This window comes from Vigna unguiculata, chromosome 9, assembly GCF_004118075.2.
Source record: "Vigna unguiculata cultivar IT97K-499-35 chromosome 9, ASM411807v1, whole genome shotgun sequence".
Classification (NCBI taxonomy): Eukaryota; Viridiplantae; Streptophyta; class Magnoliopsida; order Fabales; family Fabaceae; genus Vigna; species Vigna unguiculata.
Window position 1 is genome coordinate 875,652 of NC_040287.1, and position 22,513 is coordinate 898,164.

Genomic DNA, 22,513 nt, shown 5'->3' on the forward strand with positions numbered 1-22,513 from the left:
TACATCCATACCAACTTTAATAAATATTATAATATTATAATATTATAATAGGTTAGATTGCTATAAGTTTATCTAACATTAACTTAAACAAATATTAAAAATAAATTATGTTAATATTGACTAAATCAACAATAATTTAAATGAATATTAAAAATAAATTATGGTAACATCAACCTATCATATATTTTAGCTCAAATAAACATAAATATTTAAGTTAAATTAGCGTTAATTAAATTGATGCTAAAGATCACAAGCATACAAAAATTGAAGAAAACATTGAGTTACTGTACAATGAGAGGTGATTAAAATAATAAAATGAATTAAAAAGTGATAAAATGAATTGGAATTGGAAATTACTTCCAAATTGAAGAATAATCTCAACATAAAAATATAAGTCAAACACCACAAGCCAAATAAGTTATGTGCCGCCATTTAGTTTGATGCCTTTAACACTAATTTTGCTTTGAAAAATTACCAATAAATTATTGACCCGAGTAATAAATTATATTACAACTGTTAGAATTTTAATTCTTAATTGTAATTCAGCATTTTATTTTAGAATATTCCAAATATCGTCTTGTATCAGTTAGTGAAGAAGATTAATCCAAAGCTTTCAAGCATCAGGATTCAGGACTAATTTTTGCGTAATGCAATTCTCAAGCTACTTCTTCAATTCACATGGTAGTGTTTGTGACATGACACTTTTTTGCACGTGGCGTCAGAGGTTCTAAAACCAAACCAATTCACCCGCAACCTTTTCAGCTGTCGCAGATCGAGAATTCGGATATGGCGCGGAACACAGCAGACCTTGTAGCGCAACTCGATGTTGCTAATCACTTTCCCTACGACTCTCTCATCCGCTACTGTTCTTCCAACATTTCGGGGTTCCCTCAACCCCCTACTCAGTTCACCGTTTCGCAGGTTTTTGTCTTTTTTGGAACTTCTCTCGTGCTACTGGGTCACCTGGGTTTTCATCAAAATTTGATTTTTATTTTTATTTTGGCTGTGTGATCCTCTGGTGAAATGTTGTTTTAGTTTGGGCATGGACAATCCAACCCCACTTACTTGTTGGAAGCGGGTTCTCATGACTCCGTCGTGAAGCGCTATGTTCTCAGGAAGAAACCTGCCGGGAAATTGCTCGCTTCAGCTCATGCCGTTGAAAGAGAATTTCAGGTTTTTTTTATGTTACATTAATGGAAATTGAAGTCTGAGTTATTTTGAATTTGAAGAAGTAAACGATCATACATTGGGTTCACGTGAGATCTTATAGAGTCATGTTCAAGTACTAGCTAAGATGATGTTAGGCAAATACTTACATGTTTAATTTCATATATGAGGAATTGATTTTCGATCTATAAATGATCGTACTGGAATAACTTTGGATATCTTTTGTTATTAATAAGAGATTGTGCACTTAGTTTTACTACTATCTAGTTTTAAGAATAAAAGCATTCAAATATAGATCACCTTACTTCAAAATTAAGTTTAATTCAAAATCAATTTTGTAAATGTTTATCCAAACTCCCACTTTAAGTGTTTGAAGTGTGGGCAGTGAATAACATTTAGTGAGAAAATGACTAGTTGTGTGCCCCTATAATTCACAGGTTCTCCAGGCATTGGGTGCTCATACCAAAGTTCCAGTTCCTAAGGTTTTCTGTTTGTGCAACGATCCAAGTGTTATTGGAACCGCGTTTTATATCATGGAATATTTGGAGGGGCGCATATTTATTGACTCTAAGTTACCGGTATGATTTGCTTTCTAGTTAATTTTGGTTTCCTTGGTGATTGCTGAAATTGTCACTGGTTTGATTTGAGACATGTGACTTGTAAATAATCAGGGTGTGGCACCTCAGAGGAGGAGTGCAATTTACAGGGCAACTGCTAAAGCCTTAGCTTCCTTACATTCTGCTAATGTGGACTCCATTGGTCTGGGAAAATATGGACAACGCAATAATTATTGCAAAAGACAGGTATATTATTTTATATATGATTATTTATGGTCAATTTACATGGAACTTTGGTTTTCAATTGTGCCGAATGACATTGTATATCCATTTAGCGACTCACTTGGTGAAATAAGACTTTGTTGTTGTTGTGCATTGAATTTTTTCACGTGGAGATATATGTATTGGGATAGAAAGCTGAACATAGATGGATGCGCTGAACAGTTCTTAAAGTACAGTAAAATTTATGAAAGTAAACGTTGAGGAGACCTTGAAAACATCGAGTACTGCCTTTGCTTTTTTAAAATATTTGAGGATGCACTTATCAATTCCTTTCCCTATGTCCATTTTTTGGTTCCACTCCATCTTGTTTCACCACCTCTGCTATTGTACCAGGACAAGTTTAGGATCAATATAGTTTTATTTTATTAAATACTAAATTGTGCTAATAGATAGTTTCTTTTTTGTATTAGATTGAGAGGTGGGCTAAGCAATATGTTGCCTCAACCAGTGAGGGTAAACCTGCAAGTAATCCAAAAATGTTTGCCTTGATTGATTGGCTACGACATCAAATCCCCTCTGAAGATTCTTCAGGAGCAACAGGTGGTCTGGTTCATGGAGATTTTCGCATTGACAATCTTGTGTTCCATCCCACAGAGGTAAGATTCATATAGTAAGATTATGCACTTTCCTAAAGTTTCATTGGATGAAAACTAGTTTTCTTTGTTCTAGTCCTAAGGCATAGATTTTTGATCTGGTCATGCTCAAATTTAGAGTATCATAACTTGTGTTAACAAACAAAATTTATGTTCTCAATGCCATGTATGATGTATTCTTTACTCTGGAGTTAGGACACTGTCTTTCAAGACTCGGTATTTAGGCCTTATAATCTTAGAACCCACTTCTTGTGCCTTATAAATTTTCTTTCTGATGCAGGATCGAGTAATTGGAATACTTGACTGGGAACTGTCTACCCTTGGTAACCAAATGTGTGATGTTGCATATAGCTGTATGGTACGTACCATACACTCACTTTTCTGAAATTGTAACATAAATGAGTTATATTATACTGCCAGAATCATTTTTTGAATATGCAGTTTGCTTTTATAATCTTGATGATTAGCATCTTCATTTAGTCTGATTGCTTGTTAAACTGATGATAGTAGAATCACTGTTCCAGATTACCTAAGTATTTGATTAATTGAATTACCTGTTCAATTCATGTTCCTTTTGTTCTCCTGGAAGACTTATATTGCAGATATTGGGTCTGAAAACGTGCGTGAAGGTATGGAACGTTCTGGACTACCTGAGGGGATTCCTTCACTACCAGAATATTTGGCTGATTACTGTTCCCTAGCAGTACGTGTTCTAAATATATATGTCTCGATAGATTTTCGTATCATTTGTTATGTATGCTGATGATATATTAAAAAAATGTATGCATTATTACCTTTACCTTACGACTTCTTGGGGATTGGAAATTCTGCTATTAAGTATGTGTGGAATTTAGATTCAAATCAACAGTTAGGATAGATATGATAGTCTCCACATCCATCTAGATATTAGGGTATAGGGTTGCCTAGAAAGTTGACGTGAAAGCTGTAATTTTTCGTAAAAGAAACCAAAAAGAAGGATTCATGTATGTGAAGGAGAAAGTATCCTCATTTTCTATATATGTGGAAGATCACTTAATGTCGGGTAAACTGTGGTACATAGGATAAGGATAAGGGCTTATCCTTTTGACAAACTATGCAAGCAATGGAAAACCTATCACAAGGCTCACGACCAACAAAATCCACATGGGTTTAAGTTCTTATAACATCCCAAAAAACAAATGTTATGACAATTTACAACTGGATTATACCAATATATTTGAAATCCAACTATTAAATTATAGGAATATGTGACTAGTATATTCTACCTAAGATTAAAATATCTAAAAGCACGCTCAATGATAATTAGTTAATTCATAACTTGATTTGATAATTTGTTTGAGATTTTAATAACTTTGTATTTGATGGTGGTCATTAACATTAGCTATTTAGCCGGGGATGCTTTTGGCATGTCTTGTATCATACCTGTGCCTATTCTTGAAGATCTAACAGAAGTGTTTTGGATTCCAGGAAAGAAAATGGCCTGTTGCTGAATGGAAGTTCTATGTTGCCTTTTCTTTGTTCAGGGGCGCTTCAATTTATACAGGAGTTTATAATAGATGGGTTAAGGTATCTAAATTTGTTAGTGATGCTGCTGCTGCTATAGTTTTAAGATCTAATATTTTGTGGCTTCTTTGTGTGCAATAGGGTAATGCATCAGGGGGTGAGCGTGCTCGGCACACTGGAGTACTTGCTAACGGCCTTATAGATGCTGCTTGGGAATTTATTGGACAAAATTCCGTGCTTCCTCAGCATCCTCCCTCAGGTAGCTATAGCATGTAAACGTTATGGCCTCTCATGTAGTGTTTCTAAAATGTAATTTGTTGCTCTACTGGAAGCTAAAAATATTACTAGTTTATTAGTATTAAACTACAGCTGAGACCCTTTCACACCTGACAATCAGATGCGAATGTACGAGACTATTCAAAAGAGTTTGTGAATGGGAATGATGCACAGGGCCACTCAAATCAGGGGAAATTTGTTCCTAGTCAAAAGGTTTTGGAACTGAGGAAAAAATTAATTAAGTTCATGGAGGAACACATTTACCCCATGGAAAATGAATTTTATAAGCTTGCCCAATCAGACTCGCGGTGGACTGTTCACCCAGAAGAGGAAAAGTTAAAGGAGATGGCAAAGAAAGAAGGCTTGTGGAACTTATGGATTCCTGTATGCTTCTTTTCCTCTATTTTTTCTGTATTTTGTGATTTCATCCATCCATCAGGTTTGATATATTAATAATACAGCTTCTTAGGAGTTGAGTTATGAGCATTGAAGTAAATATTTAAAGATGTTTTTGGAGATCCCTCACCGTATAAGTCAATTTGGTAGAGTTGAGTTAGGTTCAAACTTACATTCTAAATGGCATGAATATCTAAGTCATTTAGTAGATATTCTACCCTGTCTACCCACCCTCTCAAAATAAAACTTGATAAAATCTAAGCTTGTTAAAAAAACAAGATCCTTAAAAATAAAATAACAAGAGTATAAAGGTTTAATTAATCATAGATTGAAAAAGAACTTGTGGATACTGGAAATGCTGTAGGGATGAGCATTGCTATAACTCAACAGGACAGCTAAGAAAAGATTCAGCCTGAATAGCTAGATGGAGTACTGAATTATTAAACATGTATCATATATGATTATTTCTTAAATTCTTTTATTACCTTTCACTGTCACTATTTCTTTTCCTGAAAAAGAAGTCCTCTGAACGCATTCGTTTGTGTGCAGCTTGATAGTGCAGAGAGAGCAAGAAGCCTTATCTTTGATGGGAGCAATAATCATCTGTCTACCAATGCAAATGATTTGTTATTGGGGGCTGGTCTCACTAATCTCGAATACGGATACCTTTGTGAGATCATGGGTCGTTCCATTTGGGCTCCACAAGTATTTAATTGTGGTGCACCTGACACAGGTAATATGGAGGTAAGATGGAACTTATCGATTTGCTTGGTTGATTATTAACTGACCAACATTAATTGGATCTCTCAGGAGTTGATCATATTCAGTATGCACTCTATTGATGTTGCATTTTTGTCTAATTTGATAGTATTACTTTGCATATTAGGTATTACTGCGTTATGGAAATAAAGAACAACTACAAGAATGGCTAGTTCCTTTGCTTGAGGGGACGATTAGGTCTGGATTTGCTATGACAGAACCACAAGTAGCATCTTCTGATGCAACCAATATTGAGTGTTCTATTAAAAGGTAGTAGTATCGATAATCTTATGTAATTCAAGAGTTCAGTCTTTTCAGTTAACCAATGCAAATGCATTGGCTAACTACTTTAAAAACGTGGGTTTGAGTCAAGTTTCTTGGTAGAAGACAATTTAGACATATGTGAGAGTATGGGCATCTAATTTAGTTATTTTCTTAATTTTTCACCTTTTATAGGCAAGGAGATTCATATATTATCAATGGGACAAAATGGTGGACAAGTGGTGCTATGGATCCAAGATGTAGAATTCTTATAGTCATGGTGAGTATTTGATTGAAAGTTATTTTACTAACAGTCATGCGCCATTCATGTCAATACTCAATAGTGTGATCAAAACATATGGGCAGGGGAAAACTGACTTCAACGCAGCGAAGCATAAACAACAATCGATGATCTTAGTAGATGTCCAGACTCCTGGTGTTCACATAAAGAGACCATTGACGGTGTTTGGCTTTGATGATGCTCCTCATGGGCATGCAGAAATAACATTTGAAAATGTTTGTGTGCCGGCAAAAAACATCATACTGGGTGAAGGACGTGGATTTGAGATTGCTCAAGTAAGTCGAAAAATATTTCCTAGGTTGAATATTGGGATCTGTTGTTGGTTTGAACTCTGTTATCTACTATTGAATATTGGGATCTAATGTTAGTTTGATGCTTCCCATCCCTTGGCTTAAAGAATAATACCTGGTTAAAGTGTCAATTTACTAATTTTTTTCTTCTTGGCGACTAGTATTTTTGACAGCATAACTTACCCAGAACTCAAGAGTTCCATGAATAATTTGAGATAGTATTAAGGCTTTAAAGATTTCCTGTTTTGCCACACGAGACACCCTTTCAAGGGCAAAACCTTGAGGCTCATTCCAAGAGTCCGTAGAGGACAATTCCTTATGTGAACCCATAACTAAAAATCAGCAACATCAACTTAGATACTGTCTTTGCCAAACATTTAGATAACTAATAAATATCCAAAAACCCACCTTCAAAAGGTAACTATTGAGAGCAATCCCGTTTTACAAACAAAAGCATCAAAAAAAAGGAATAGGATTTGAGATTTTGTTCTGAGATGGTCTCCCAGCTTCCTCTCCTTTCTTTCTCTGTTTTTCAGTTTTCTTTTTCAGTTTTCAGTTTTCTCTCATAAGATTTTCATTTTACATCTCCAAATTTTGCTCAGTGAACCATCAAACCAATCATAAAGAAGAATTCTTCATCCTGAAGAAAGTGAAACCGCTGAGCAGTTTGTCAAATGACTCGGCACTTTTTGACCATTGACCCAGTTGCTTTCTGGATCCACTTTTTCTCAGCGATTTCTGATTTCACTAAGCGAAAAACTATCAGTGTCGATGTTATTTGTTTCCCCAGATTTGCTGAGTGAGCGTGAAAATGGTTTAACGCTTTGGTTGATTTTGAAACCTTGTAAACTTTGATAGAAATCTGCTACAAAACAAGACTTTGTGAGTGCAACGTCTGTCAACTCTTAACAAGATATAAAACTAAGTTAAGGGAGATGTTTCCTTCTAAAACTCAAGTTAATAAGTGCCAAGAAAGCTAATTCTTTTAGTAAACTTGACAGTAATCAAAGGTGTACTTTCAAACATGATTTACCCGTCTCTGTAATTTTTTTAAAGTTTACCAACTTTAGTAAATTTGAAAGAAAATTGCACCAGTTTGGTACATAAACCTCACCTCTGGAGCTAACTATTTAATGGAGAGAGTCAAGCACTTAAATACCCCCTCTAGACATACCATATTACTTGATGTGAGACTTCAGCACTCCCATAATACCCTAGTTCCTATAAATAACAGCTCCATATATTTAGATAGGGACTTTTCATAAGTATGAATTATCATTCAAAAGTGGACACAACAATAATAGTTTTAGGATATTTTTGGATAAATTTCTCCGAAAACATTTAAAGAGGAGAAAATAAGGAGTTTCTCTATAAGCTAAAAGTAGTATATAAATAAGTTAAAATTAGTTCTTTTGGAGAAGTTAATTTAAGTGAGCATCTACAAATTAGTTTGTATATAAGTTAATGTTAGTTTATGATTTTTTTTTAAGTGTTTCTGAAGAAGTTTATCAAATAAATTCTTACTATATTCTACTATACAAGGAATTGTGGGGTTATGTTTGGAAGTTATTTGGTCTGTCTGACTGCATAATTTACATCTGCCTATCTTCTTTTATATGTTTACTAAAGTACCAAAAAAGTAAATTTTCAGTGAGCTGATAACTAGCATTCTTACAGGGTAGGCTTGGTCCTGGAAGGCTGCACCATTGTATGAGACTGATAGGTGTTGCCGAGCGAGGCATGCAGTTGATGGTTCAAAGAGCCATCAGTAGAAAAACATTTGGGAAGTTCATTGCTCAACATGGTTCATTTCTTTCAGATATGGCCAAGGTATTAGGAATTTGTTGAAATGGGTGAAAAAAAAAAACTTAACTAGAAGTGGCAGGAATAGAAATAAATGTCTCAGTTTTACACTATTAAGATATCTGCTTACTTAGCTTCTGATGTTCAGTGCCGAATAGAGCTAGAGAGGACCAGATTGTTAGTGTTGGAAGCCGCTGACCAACTTGATAGGCTTGGGAACAAAAATGCTCGGGGCATACTAGCAATGGCAAAGGTATTTGTTTTTAGCACAGAATAATAATGTTCTACTCTATGGCTCCTATCACTTCACTCTGATGTTGATTCTTATGGGAGCAGGTAGCTGCACCGAACATGGCACTGAAGGTGCTTGACATGGCAATGCAAGTGCATGGAGCAGCTGGTGTTTCATCTGAAACTGTTCTGGCTCATCTCTGGGCAGCTTCAAGGACACTGAGAATTGCTGATGGTCCAGATGAAGTTCACTTGGGAACCATTGCCAAGTTAGAACTGCAAAAAGCCAAGCTTTGAAAACCTGAACATTTTTCTCCTCAGGGCTAAATGAAAGTCATCAAATTACACCAAGAAAATGTTCCTAGGAGAAAAATAGCCGTGTTTCAAAATGCTTTTGGAAGCATTATGTAACATAGCAGGTTATTCAAAATCAGGTTTGAAATTTGTTACTTTGAATTCCTTAGTTAAATATCACAACCCTGTGGTTTACTGAAAGAAGAAAAACGTTGGTATGCAGTATGTTATTTAAGTTGATAGTAAAAACATAGATGGCTTAATAAGCATATAAAAAAGTATATAGAATGCATGTGGAAGTCTTTTCTCCTGTACAAACAAGCAAAATCATGTATTTAGCCACAAGCAGTGGCATATGTTTACCAATAATTTTGGAAATTAAGTAGTTTTAATGTTCAATATCTATGCAAAAGTGCTATAGATCTTTCTTCACAAAAAATATGTTATATCAGCTTTCCTATTTTAAGCAACTTAATAATCTTTTCTTTCGGACTATCTCACAATTTACTGTATGAATTATATCAATTCATCCATGCATCATAATATTCAAAACCGTTTGTAATCTATTCATTTATCATATGGTACAAATCACTGACTTCGTAAACTATATCAACTAATGGGATTTGGGATTTGAATATGATATTATTATAAAAGCTATGGTTAATGATAAAAAATATATATATATATATATATATATATATATATATATGACCTCGTTTTAACAAATTTCCAGAACTTCACTACTAAATAGAGTTAAAACATTCTTAATGATATTTCAATTAAAATTAGGGATGGCAATGCGGGTCGGCCTGGTCCGTTTAGGCGCGACCCTCATAGGGCCCGCACAATGCGGGCTGGCCCGTGCCGTTCCGCACACTTTATGCAGGCTGCAAATACTGGCATGTCCTGTCCCAATGTTTAAAAATTGGAAAACTTTAAGAAGTTCACAAAATTAAGTAAAGACTTTGGGAAGTTGGATGATAAATTGATAATTCAACATTTTATTATATTCATATTCATATTCATTATTCATACTATGAAATACACAATGTATTCTTTAAATTTTAGTACATTAAAAAATACATAATACTTTCTTTTCCAATTATACAAGAATTTGAAACGATAATGCAAGAGTTCATAAAAAAAGTAATTAATATACACAAGTATAAGTTTTCTTTTTTAACTTTTATGCGAGCTTGCAAGCCGATCTGTGCGAGCTGCGAGCTTATGCGGGCCGAGCCACTGCGGGCTTGCGGACTCACTACCCTGGTCCGTCCCGCGTTTTTTTCGCGGGCCTACGGATCGGCCCGACAGGTCAGACCCTAATTGCCACCCTTAATTGAAATCATTCATTTTGTTTGACTCTTGGATTTCTTTCTAATTATTAAAATATATAATTTGATTTAAATTTATATATTTATTATTCAAAAAATATAAATATATAATAATATTGTAATTTCAATTATTAATATTTAAAAATTAAGTAATTTAATATAATTTTTTCTATCTATACACTAGAGTTTAAGTTCTACTGATTTTCTCTAAAAAAAGAAATAAAGAAAGGGCTACTTTACGTTCCATAATAACCATATTACGTTCCATAATATTGACAAATAATACTAAATAAAGAAGAAAAAATTAAAAAGAAAAATGCCTTCAATGTTAACGAGGACTTTACTATAGCCATACTACATCCTCCACCAACATATGATGGAATTCCTATACCAACAAAATGATATCTCATGCTTTCACATTCAGAAAAAACTCTGCTTTCCCACTCCGAAAAAATTGTAAAAATTTAATAGTTAAAATATTATTATTTATTATGGATTGATTAATTAAGAATGGTATAACATTAATGTTGGGGAATTGAAGTTTGTGGGAGAACAATGTTCTCTTATAAACTATGACAGAGGCCTTGTTCATTTTTCTATGTAATAAATTACAGTGTAAGTGTGCAAAAAAATTATGATATAATTGCTAAAAAAGAAAAAAAAAAAGTTTTTCTCCCACCCTAGGAGAGACAAATGAATAGATATGACAGATACTGTAAAATTTAGAACTTAACCAAAAAAGAAGTTTGATATATATATAACTTTATCCAAAACAACAACAAACATGAAGCGTACGTACGTACACATCAAAAACTTATATTAGCACCAAAGTTCTTGATTCAAGGAGATCCTCTCACAGCTATACCTTTTTAAAATGTTTTCTTAACAACCAGATGCCAAAATTAAACAATAACTAAATATATTTGAAGTGATGATGTAGGAATTACCTGATAATATTCTTGGATGCAGAGAACATATACATCAGAATAGAACCTCCGAGAACTTGCCGAGAATTTAGAGCATGTATAAATGAAATAACATCACACGTTAGAAAGAATAAGAACCCAAAAGATTGAAAATTGAGGGAAAAAGTAACACAGAAGGAAGTTTGATAGGGTGGAATATTGCATGTGTATATAGAGAGGGATATGAGTGAAGATAACAATCGCAACCCAAACAGAAGGTTCGCCATTCTTGGCGTCTCTTCGATCCTCCTTGTGGCTGTGGTGGCTGCGGTGGCTGTTACTATAAACCAAGGAGATGAACCTGAAAGTGGAGGTCATATCGTTAGTTCTCAAAGAACAAGTGTAGACCTACTTTGCCTGTCAACAGAATACGCGAAAACATGCAGGAAAAGCCTTAAAAATGTAGCTGCTAAAGGAAACATAGACACGAGGGCTCTGGTGAAAGCTGCGATCAATGCCACGGCGGTGGAACTTCTGAGGCACATAAGCAACTCGTCCCTTTACAAAGACCTGGGGAAGGACAACATGACAAGACAAGCCATGGATATTTGCAAGGAGGTGTTTCAGTATGCGGTTAATGGTATTCAGAAATCTGCTGATACAATAGACAAGTTTGAATACGGGAAGCTGAGTGAATACATGTATGACCTAAAGGTTTGGATCGCGGGGAGTCTCACGCACCAGCACACGTGCTTGGAAGGGTTTGTGAACACGAGCACCAAGGCCGGTGAGACAATGATTAAGGTTTTGAACACCTCTTTGGAGCTTAGCAGCAATGCGTTGGACATGGTGAATGTGATCTCTGGTGTGCTGAAGGACCTTAACATGACCTCGTTTGGGAATAGGAGGCTTCTCTCTCAGGACATACCAGCTTTGAATGATTATCCTCCGTGGTTGAGTGAAGAAAAACGGCGTCTTCTTCAGATGGGAACTGAAACTCCTGATGCAATTGTGTCCCAAGATGGCACTGGCCAGTTTACATCTATCAATGATGCTCTTCGGTCTGTTCCCGCTAACAATGAAAAACCTTTTGTGATTTACGTCAAAGAAGGTGTGTACAAGGAAAATGTTGAAATGACCGTACTAATGACCCATGTCACAATCATCGGAGATGGTCCGACAAAGACCAGATTCAGTGGCAGTTTAAACTACGATGATGGCGTCCAAACCTACAAAACTGCTACTTTTGGTTAGTATCTCAAAAAAACCCTATTTTTTCAACCTTTGAATTCATATCCATACCTAATTTCTTATTATCATCATCAAATGACAGCGGTTAATGCTCCAAACTTCGTGGCGAAGGATGTTGGATTTGAGAACACGGCAGGGTCCGAGAAACATCAAGCAGTGGCACTGCGAGTAACAGCAGACCAAGCTGCGTTTCTGAACTGCCACATGGACGGGTTCCAAGACACGCTATACGCTCAGTCACAACGCCAATTCTACCGCGATTGCTCGGTGACTGGGACGATTGATTTTGTGTTTGGAGATGCCGTTGGAATGTTCCAAAACTGCAAGCTGATTGTGAAAAAACCGTTGAGCAAACAACAGTGCATGGTGACAGCCGGTGGGAGAGCGAAAGCCGACAGCCCCACAGCCCTAGTTTTCCAAGGTTGTCTGTTCACAGGAGACCCTGATGTGTTTAGCATGCCGGAAAAGGTGACATACCTCGGAAGGCCATGGAGGGCATTCTCTAAGGTGGTGATCATGGATTCCCAGATTGACGACATCTTCATACCAGAAGGGTACATGGGGTGGATGGGAACTGAGTTCATGGACACTTGCACATACTTAGAGTACAATAACAGAGGCATTAATGCAGACACATCACTCAGAGTTAAATGGCCTGGTGTTAGGACTCTAACAGCAGAAGAAGCAGCTTGTTATTATCCTGCAAGGTTCTTTGAACTTGCTAATCCAAATGATGCTAATTGGCTCGTTAGATCTAATGTACCTTTCAACAATGTTGGCCCTGCGACTCCCCAGTAGTTAGGTTAGCCAGTAAGAAACTAAATTATGTGACATCATTTGAGGATCATTGTCGAGTGTCAAAGATTCTAGTGTCAAAGTATCATTGTCGAGTCACTAACACAAGTGAGGATCATCTACCTCACAGGGGTTATAGTCATATACATACTCTAGATTCCTCTTAAGGTTAGTTCTGAAAGATATATACATTCTTATTTTACTATTGTATATATTATCATATTCTCTTGTAAAAATGATAGGTGAATGTGTCAATATGGGATGTATTGGGATGTACTGCTCTTTCTTGTAAACTTCACTAACATTCATAATTGTTTATTATACAATTCAGTATCTTATGCAACATTTGCAGCAACACTCAATTTTAGAGATGAAAAGGAAGTTTGGTTTGGAAATGTATGTGGTAGGTTTCATGTGATGATTGTAGAATCAACCCAATGGTATTGCCACTGATGCATGCAAAGGTTTTGAGCATGGTTATTTTGATTATTGTACTTGAATTCAACGACCAAAACATGAGGTAAAAAAGATGAACTTTTGACTTTGGTTTTGAACCGAAACCTAAACTTCGATATTAAATTTCGGTTCTAGAACAAATCGAAGTAGGAAACAATTAAGAAATGATGAAAAATTAAAAAAATAAAAGAAATTGTGTCAATTTTTTAATAACCGAAACCTATTTTTCTCTTTATCATTCACTTTTGGTAATAACCAAAGCCCAATGTGGACTCTTTTTTTTTTTAAATAATCTTTTTATTTTTCTTTTTGTGTACATATCAAATCTGCCTATAGAATGAATACAACCATAACTAGCACACAAAGTTTATATACAACAATATATAACAATATATAAATGACAATTATGTTATTACACTTTAAATATAATTTACAAGTAAATGTTTCATGTACTATTTTACATTTCTATTATTTCTATTATATATCTTGCACAAACTTTCTTTATCAATTTCTCGTGCAATTGTGTAGGATTATTAAATCTCTGCACAAAAGATAATATTTTTAATTAATATATAAAAAGATAGTTACAAAGTATTTGATTCAATACAATTATTATCATTTTTCAATTAGTTGTAATACACGAACAACAATTGTTATCAATTTCATAATATAATATATTAACACAATAGTAATTGCATTCGTATGAACCAATTTATTTATGACAATATAATATATTAACACAATTATAAAAATTTAAGAAAAAAAAATAATCCAACTATATATGGATCAAAATAACAAATCTCAATAGGCAACCATGCAAACTTTTTTGTTGTAGTAGTTGATCTTCCTAACAAAATGTTGAGTCCAACATATGAACTTTGTAAAAGGGATGTTTAGGATACACTTATATAACAAAGAAAGTTCTTAATATTGAGGTTCTTACCAATCCATTACTTATTTGAAATGCAGGGAGGGAGTATGCAAGGAGCAAAACCATACAACAATATTCTTCTTGAGAGAAACTACAATTAGTTGTCAATGACACCTAAATTGAAAATACAATCATTGTTATACCTTAAATTGGTGGATTATAATTACAATACAACAAACTACACTTACGAAGAAATATAAGGGACTAAATACATTTGTTTCCATTGTTCAAAATATCTGGTGACGTATATTTGTATGTCATCAAACTTATTGCCGCCATAAGTGGCCTTACTAAAAAAACTTATATTTCTTGTCAATTTTTTTTTTGAAATTTTTTTCATAGGAAATACTTATAAATTTTGTTATGAAAATATTTGTAGAAAATTACTGCCAATATTTTTGCAAAATATTTTGTATAAAACACTTTTCACAAAAAATTTTGTAAGAAATAATTATCCACAAAAGAATTGTTGGTCAATTAAGATTCTTAGAAAAAATAGCAGAAAAAAATCTTTTCTTGTAAATTTTTTTAACAAATTTACAAGAAAAATCTCATATAATATGAAAATTTTTAGTAGTGTGGGTTGGGAGTCTATAAACCCATATACATCCCTTAACCCCGTATTCTTACTGACACCAAACATATACATGAACACAACACTTTTATTTATAGAGAATTGTTAGAGACATGCATCTCTATAACTGAATAAGGCTAATTTCAATTATTTTTTTCCCTTAACGGAAGTTTTAATACATCTTCCTTATACAAGTACAACAAAATCTCACTGTCTCTCATAAATGCATCAAATGTAGTACCTTGGACACAAATGGCAGCACAAAACACATGTTTTAGGTAGACATTAACAAAATTTAATGAAAAAAAAAAATGAGTGAAAAGAACAAACCTTTTCACAAAGATGGAAATACATAAGTAATGGAGAAGGAATGCAACAACAACGAAAATGGGACATCTTCATAGTGAGGGAAATGGAAGAACAAGAGTATTGGCAAGGAGGAGTTGCAGCGGCAAAAATGGAAGAAAGCAAGTGTTGGCTTCGAAAATGGTGTTACAACGATGGAAGAGTGTACAAATGGAGTTACAACTGCGAGAATGGAGCAATAATGGTGGAGGAAGAGAAAAACATTAGGGGAATGTTGGTAAACGGAACTTCTCTGCAGCAAGACAATGCAATAGGGAGTTGACGTGAGTGTAAAAATTCATAAAATCTAACCCTAGACAGATGTTTAAGCTTCAGTTGTTTGTAAAATCGAAGCCTAAACACGAACAAACTTAGGTTTTACAAACAACCAAAGTCTAATGTTGCTACTAAAATAAAATATAAAAAATAACAATGACATTTTTTAAATTATTGGAAATCTTTAAGAAATATCTATCGAGACAAGCTATTTGAATTTTGTTTTAATATATTTTGGATTATACAATCCGAAATGTATTTTCATATCTAAAAACAATTTTCGTAATTTATGTTTTGAAATGTATTTTTTTAAAATGCAGTCCGAAAGATATGTTTGGATTGGAAAGTGTTCTGAAATATACATTTTGAAATATAACTTTTTAAAATGTTATAGATTTTGGAATTCAAAAAATACTTTTCAATTTAGAAATATATTCTATAATGTATTTTGAAATGTATATTTTCAAATTGTAAAATTCGAAATTTATAAAAATGAGAAGGTGCATGAATAAATTTTAACTTTTTATTATAATTTTAATCAAGATAATTTGGAGTTTATGAATTTTATGGGATGCACTAAGAAAAAAGATGGTGCATGAAGAAACAGTATTTGATTTCGATTCAGATATAAGAAAGCCCGTAAAGTAGGCCCAATTTACCTTCGATTTCTGATACAGGAGCGGGAAAAATAAATCAAAACATTTTTGAAAAAAAGAAAACGTTCCCTCCCTCTTTCTTTCTCTCCTACGCTATCGATTCTCTCTCTTCCTCTCACTCTCTCTCCATACTCACCAGGTTCGAACTTGACAATACCCGATTTACGTTTTTTTGGGAAATTTCAAAACCCTATTTGCAGTTTTTGGAGTTTCCCAACTCCTCGCTAGAAAACTTAAACCCTAGCTTTTTCTCCCTTTAGGTTCTTGGCATCGAAAATTTCGATATTACCATGATTTTCAAGAGGATTTCGTCCGCTGAAGATGACTAAGAGTACCTTGGAACCCGGGGGGAGTGGAGGCGGTGGCTTTCACGCTGTTCACGCGGAGCGTGACCTAGAATCTAATTGGGAAGTTGACCTCGCCAAAAAACTTGAGGAGTATTTGCTGAAAATTTGTTCAGGCGAGATCACTGGCGAGGAAGAAGGACATATTCCTGTGAACTTTGCCGAAGGTTTGGTTCATCATACTCATTGGTCTTTTGAATGTTCCCGTTTAATGTTTAAGATTTGTGTTCGACTGAGTTAGTTGTTTCTGGGTAATTGTAGCTGCTCTACTGCTTCAGGGTTCCATACAGGTCTATAGTCGAAAGGTGGAGTACCTATACACCTTGGTCTTGCGTGCTTTGGAGTTCCTTTCCCAGAAAAGGTTGATTCTTTAGTTCAAGTTTCAGCCTTTATCTTCTGTTGTGTAATTTGCAATTTCTATACCTATTTTTCATTTTTTTATGTTACATGGTAATATTCCCTTTCTTTCTTTAATAAACGAAATAATGGGAAAAGTGTAGATACAATTGTGATGGTGGTCACCCTCAGAATCTTAGACATTGTGGGAAAAGTGTAGATACAATTGCGTTTTTTCTAGTTGCATGACCTGTACCTCCACTAGTAATTACGGTTCCATGGGAAAAATGTCAATTGCAAACAATCCTGTTGATAGAGTCATTTAGGCTGAAAGAATATGAAATCAATTGTGGACCTTCACATTACAGTTTAAGCTTTTGGGAAAACTCATCCTTGAAACTGTATCATCCTTTATGACCATGTGGTCAGTAATATGATCCTATCTTATTTGGTTCTTGTAAACACAAAAATTGAATTTCAGCGCCAAGTTGGTATTGTGCATTGCCCCCGTTTCATCCCCTATGTTCTAGGCATGTTAGAGATATGAAACCCATTGTGTGTTGTCTTCACCTAATGATTAAACCTTTTTGGAGCATTGCTAATTGACAAAGCTAACAGCGTATTGTAGGTGACGTGAACTGCAAAGTAATAGTGTGTTTTGATTGACTTTTATTTGTGCTTTTGAAAATTAAACAGCAATGTTTAATCTGACCAAGTGTTTTTGGGCAGACAGCAGGATCATAAAGATGGGGAACCGGTCCAACCTGAAGAAATGGGTTCCCATGCTGTTGCTGATGAGGAAAATGATCAATTCTGGGGCTTAGATGACATCCAAGGTACCCTATTTAATGGAGATGACTGAATGATCACACAAGAACCTGGCAGAAAGGATTTATTGTTGTGATGATTACTTTTAGGTAGCAATATTTAGTCTACCGGAAAAATAGTTTTGTTGCATACCAAGGTTGAAAATGTACATTTATAAATCTATAAATCTATATATGGTAAGATTGTTTTAGCTTATTTTATTCTGGGACAGAATATCATCAATTAAGTTCGGTCAAAATCAGACATTTATTTATTTTATTCGCAATATCTTAATTCTTGGACTCTTTCCTTCCTCAAATTGTATTCTATGCGTGTCCTATCAGTATTTCATGAAGCGTCTCAAAACAATAACTGTTGTTTCATTTATAAATATTTGCAAATGGCTATATCATCTGTGTTATGATGCAGTTGAAGAAAAGAATTCCTTGGATGGCACAACCGGCAAAGAAGTGAATTTAGATCACTTTATAAAACCTCCTGCAAATCTAGTTGTTCTTGAAGGTGACTGCTTGGATGCTGGTGGTGATGGAGGAGAATTGGAGTCTTTTCTGGTATCTTAATTGCTTGCAGCTGTTTGCACAATGATGTTTTTTTTTTCTTATAGTTTTATTCACTAATAATACGATGATTTGTTGCAGTTGTCAACCACAGACCTGTTCCGGGACTTCATCTTATTGGACACGTCTGATGCTGTTGCAGTTCATGAGTTTTTGGAGGGTACGAAAGCTGCCAAAACTCGAAATGATGCTAGTAGAAGAACCCCAGGTCGTAAAACCTTTCTTTCTCCTGGACGTAGTGGTGGAAGTGCTCGTAGATTATCTGCTGCTAAGAGTCAGTGTGCGAATTCCAACTGCTCCCCTAAACTTAAAAGTGGTTTTGATGATGAAAATGCCGGACCCAGTTTTCCTGCTTCTGATGGTCTTGATGACTGCAATTATGGATTTGATATGGGTCATGGATGTGATGCATCTAGGGATTCAGACAATTCAGATGACGATAATGATGATCCATGGAAACCTCTAAATCCTCATGAACAGGGCAACTTGAGGGTGAAGCCATTCAGAAAAGGTCCTCCCAACTCCTCAAAGTCTTTCAACAACAACTTGCCTTCCCTTAGTTGTGTAACTTATCTGCTTTTATCTTTTTGCTGTACCTGCAGGGAAAATTTTAAAAAAGAATAACATAAATGTGAGACAACCAGTTCCTATGGGCTCCTTGTTTCCACTTGCAAAATTGCATGGCCCTATCAGTCCAGAGCTCGTGGAACTGTGGGAGAGGCAACATAATGCCCATGAAAGACAAAGGGATTCTCAAGCTCCATTCTATGAGAAGGTACTTTTTCATGGTTTCTCTATTTGCCACTATATGATTTTTTTACTATATAAAATTTGATGTGAAAATTGCAGCTGAGGCAATCTCTTGTTAACGAGGGGAATGAAACTGGTGTAACATTTAACACTGAAGGGGACAATGATGACATTGAACATGATAGTGGAATTCCTGATTTTGATATGCCAGACAATGCTTTCATGGAAGAAAATCTACCACCTTTCGGTAACGAGGTTAGGAAAGGAGATCAGTAATATGACTATCTATATATTCTAATGACATTTGAAACTAATTTTATATCTCTACTTGAATTAACAGCCTGAGTTTGATGATGCTGATGTCAATGTTGATGAAGCCGTAGATCTTTCTCAGGCAAGTTTGGAAGATCTTTGCCGCTCTCATCTGGTAAGAGTGCCATTATGACTTGTTCGGATATAAAAGTTGTTATTTATCAATTCTAGAATTATGTTAAAAAGGCGTCTGTCAGTCCCCCTTCCCCTGCCCTGGTCATAATTTATTTTACTAAAATCGTAGAGAAATTTAAATCTTATAAGCATATGCTTATGGTTTGGAGGAAAGATACCATTCACTCCAATGTAGTCCAAATATCAATTAAACAGTATCTATACTGAGTCGTTTGTTTTTACCGAGAAGTTTTAAGGAACGAGTTCTAGATTTGTAGCCCTGTATGATAAATTCTTCAGTTTCTGTTTTCACTGCACTAGTACTGACAATCCTTTTTCCTCATCCAGAATGCTCTCCTAGCAAGCATTGCTGAAACTGAGACGCAGACTGAAATGGCTGCTAGGGTTTCAACGTGGAAACAAAGAATTGAACATAATTTGGAAGAACAGGTGAATTCATCTTTTAGGTGGCCTTCAACTATTTAGTTCTTTAAATTGAATGAACTGTTTTGGCATGATAGGAATCACATCCACCATTTGATATCCAAGATTATGGTGAAAGACTTCTTGACAAGTTCTCCCTGCTCTCCCTTGAAGCAAGCAGTAGCCGTGTCCTGTCCTTTTCTGATTTGGTCAAAGGTCAAGAAAAGTATGACGTGGCCCGAAGTTTTTCTTCCCTTCTTCAACTGGTAATTCCTTTGTTAGCAATATCCAGTACACTTCTTGAACTTTTACTTCATGTTATGATGTTTGACGTTGAAGAGTCCAATTTATCGGGTTATCACTGGATTATTTTTCCAATCTATCATGCAAGTTCTACCATTTTCAGGTAAACAACGGAGAAGTATCTCTAGAGAGAAATGGAATTGATGGGAAGTCTGTCTGCTACACATCTGTTAATCCCTTTCATGTTAGGCTCCTTAAGCATGGTAAGGAACGGGAGGATGCACAGTTTGCTTTGCCAAAAAAGAGAGCAAAGTCTCCAAACAAACCCTCTACAAAAGGTGATAAGAACCAAACTGAAAGACAAAAGTCATCAACGAAAAATCATTCTGCAAAACGTCATAAGAACAAATTTAAAAGAGAAAAATCTCCCACATCTTCTAGGAAAAATGGATCTGCTGGTGTGTCACCACCAACAAATTGTAAACTTTCTGTAAAGCTTGGAAAGGTGAGTGCGATAAAGTTATCTCCTGAAGCCAAAAGAAGGCGTAGATCTCAGTATGTTGAACCAGTTAATTTACATTCAGCAGGGTGACAGTGGCAAGATCTGCGTATTCCATCCTTCTCCCTGAATGATTCAAGACATCTGCTAGATGTCTTGGGCATAGTTAAGTTAAGTAGTCATTATTGTAACTCTTATTTATCACTTAATACTAACATCCATCAGTTTTAGCCTGTATTATTATTGTTGATGAGATTAACACATTGATGTAATGATATTCACATGTAACACCAAATTCTTATTATTGTAATAACGTGTTGTCCATGCCCAATAGTTAGAACTGTTCAAATATCTAACATGTTATATATAAATCACTGATGGATTAAATTGAGATCTAATCTTCAGCTACAACAAATAATACTGTGGGAGTACTTGAATTTCTCGTGCGGGGGAATCAGAAATATATAAAATGTTATGGGTTATTTAATAAACCATAACATTGTATATGACATTTGTTTGCATACGCATTTGATGCAAACTGGAAGTAAGTTTCAACTGCTGTGTAGCAAATTATCTATGGAAGAAAATAATGGAACTTGGCAATTGTTATTATAGCTTTTGAAGCAAAGTACAATCAATTAAACCAGTCTGCGTAACAGTATAAAGAGGCTGTGGGTAGAACCAATAAGCAGTCTTGAAAATTTTAACCAATTTTAGTTTTTTATTTAAAAAAATGTGTAAATTTAGTCATTTTAATCAACTTAACAGATTAAAATTATTAAATTTAAAATGACTTGTCAAAATTTTAAAAAATAACTAATTCTAATTCTTAAAATTAAGAAAACAAAAATATATTTAATTCTAAATATTAAATATAATTAATAAAAATATAAAAACTTGATTGAAAATACTTAAACTTATCATAAATTTAAAATATAATTAAACTTTATACTAGTTAATATTTTCTTCTTAAATTATATGTTAATTTTGTTGATCTAGAAACTGATTCAACATTAGATATTTGATTTTGAAATAGTTAATGGCTTTAAACTGATGCAACTATTAATAGAAAAAAAAATAGAATTTTCGAATTTACATTGCTTTTTTTTTTTTAAGTTTATTTTCAATTTTACTAATACCAAATTTTTATAGAAAAATAGCGTCTCTGCTTCTATTGGTTAACATTTATGCCGGAAAAAGAATAAAGTTTTTCTGTGTTTCTGAAAATTCAAATCACGTTACAATCGAAACTCTAAATATTCATAAGTTGGTCTTCATGTAACGTTGAATATATATAGTTGGAGTGATGAATTAAATCCGCACCAACATGTCAAAGTTCTCATTCAAACCCTGTGATAATAAAAATCATAAATATTCTTAATGTCATCGATGGATCATTCAACCATAATATTTTTATTTAATTAAATGAGTAAAAATAATAAATTTTATAGTTCTATTTTCTAAAGTAAGTAAAATTCATAATTTTGTAACTTTTTAGTATTTTAGTATAAGTATATTGAAAATAGAAATGATTATAAATTAGATTGAAGCAAAAACATAAACATAAATGAATGAATTGTTTTTGGATGAATTGAAGAAAAACATTAACTAACATCTTTTTATAAAAAACACACATCATGTACTATGTTAGTGTTACTAGATTTTAGAAATTTAAGTTAATATGAATCAAATCCAAATCAATCTTTAAAACAAGATCTAAGTGAGACAACATATTAAAATACTTCGTCCATTCTATATTTTTTCTTGTGTACATGCAACATAGGTCTAAACGAGACACTTTACATTTTCATTTCTAGAAAAAAATGTTAATGTTACATTCCTTAAGAAATTTCTTTTAATAGTTTATATTT

The 22,513-nt window shown here is 34.2% G+C and overlaps 3 protein-coding genes and 1 long non-coding RNA gene across 7 annotated transcripts; 3 read left to right on the plus strand and 1 right to left on the minus strand.

Annotated features, from left to right (window-relative positions):
* Nucleotides 1-590: 590 nt before the first annotated feature.
* LOC114163870 (probable acyl-CoA dehydrogenase IBR3) lies at nucleotides 591-8,888 on the plus strand. Its single transcript, XM_028048243.1, has 17 exons — nucleotides 591-921; nucleotides 1,036-1,173; nucleotides 1,605-1,745; nucleotides 1,839-1,970; nucleotides 2,417-2,602; nucleotides 2,880-2,957; nucleotides 3,189-3,302; nucleotides 4,067-4,165; nucleotides 4,244-4,361; nucleotides 4,500-4,762; nucleotides 5,324-5,518; nucleotides 5,661-5,803; nucleotides 5,990-6,074; nucleotides 6,161-6,370; nucleotides 8,063-8,215; nucleotides 8,337-8,441; nucleotides 8,525-8,888. The coding sequence occupies exons 1-17, from the start codon at nucleotides 787-789 to the stop codon at nucleotides 8,714-8,716; spliced, it is 2,487 nt and encodes an 828-aa protein (XP_027904044.1). The 5' UTR covers nucleotides 591-786; the 3' UTR covers nucleotides 8,717-8,888.
* Nucleotides 8,889-10,732: 1,844 nt separating this feature from the next.
* Nucleotides 10,733-13,333, plus strand: LOC114163018 (pectinesterase/pectinesterase inhibitor-like). Its single transcript, XM_028047064.1, has 2 exons — nucleotides 10,733-12,201; nucleotides 12,286-13,333. Exons 1-2 carry the CDS (start codon nucleotides 11,196-11,198, stop codon nucleotides 12,999-13,001), a joined length of 1,722 nt encoding a protein of 573 aa, XP_027902865.1. The 5' UTR covers nucleotides 10,733-11,195; the 3' UTR covers nucleotides 13,002-13,333.
* Nucleotides 11,230-15,606, minus strand: LOC114163019. Its single transcript, XR_003599344.1, has 3 exons — nucleotides 15,290-15,606; nucleotides 14,398-14,499; nucleotides 11,230-11,313 (listed from the first exon to the last, which is right to left on the minus strand). It is a non-coding gene; the product is annotated as an uncharacterized LOC114163019 (long non-coding RNA).
* Nucleotides 15,607-16,294: 688 nt separating this feature from the next.
* Nucleotides 16,295-20,992, plus strand: LOC114196180 (condensin-2 complex subunit H2). Of its 4 annotated transcripts, XM_028086736.1 has the most exons (12): nucleotides 16,303-16,375; nucleotides 16,497-16,747; nucleotides 16,842-16,941; nucleotides 17,646-17,752; nucleotides 18,153-18,295; nucleotides 18,383-18,812; nucleotides 18,904-19,076; nucleotides 19,151-19,306; nucleotides 19,392-19,478; nucleotides 19,826-19,927; nucleotides 19,999-20,166; nucleotides 20,307-20,992. In XM_028086736.1, exons 2-12 carry the CDS (start codon nucleotides 16,558-16,560, stop codon nucleotides 20,733-20,735), a joined length of 2,085 nt encoding a protein of 694 aa, XP_027942537.1. In that variant the 5' UTR covers nucleotides 16,303-16,375; nucleotides 16,497-16,557; the 3' UTR covers nucleotides 20,736-20,992. The 4 variants fall into 4 exon arrangements, with proteins under 4 accessions (XP_027942536.1, XP_027942537.1, XP_027942538.1 ...); XM_028086735.1 differs by having other exon boundaries at nucleotides 16,295-16,747; XM_028086737.1 differs by lacking the exon at nucleotides 16,303-16,375 and having other exon boundaries at nucleotides 16,672-16,747; nucleotides 16,859-16,941.
* Nucleotides 20,993-22,513: the final 1,521 nt, after the last annotated feature.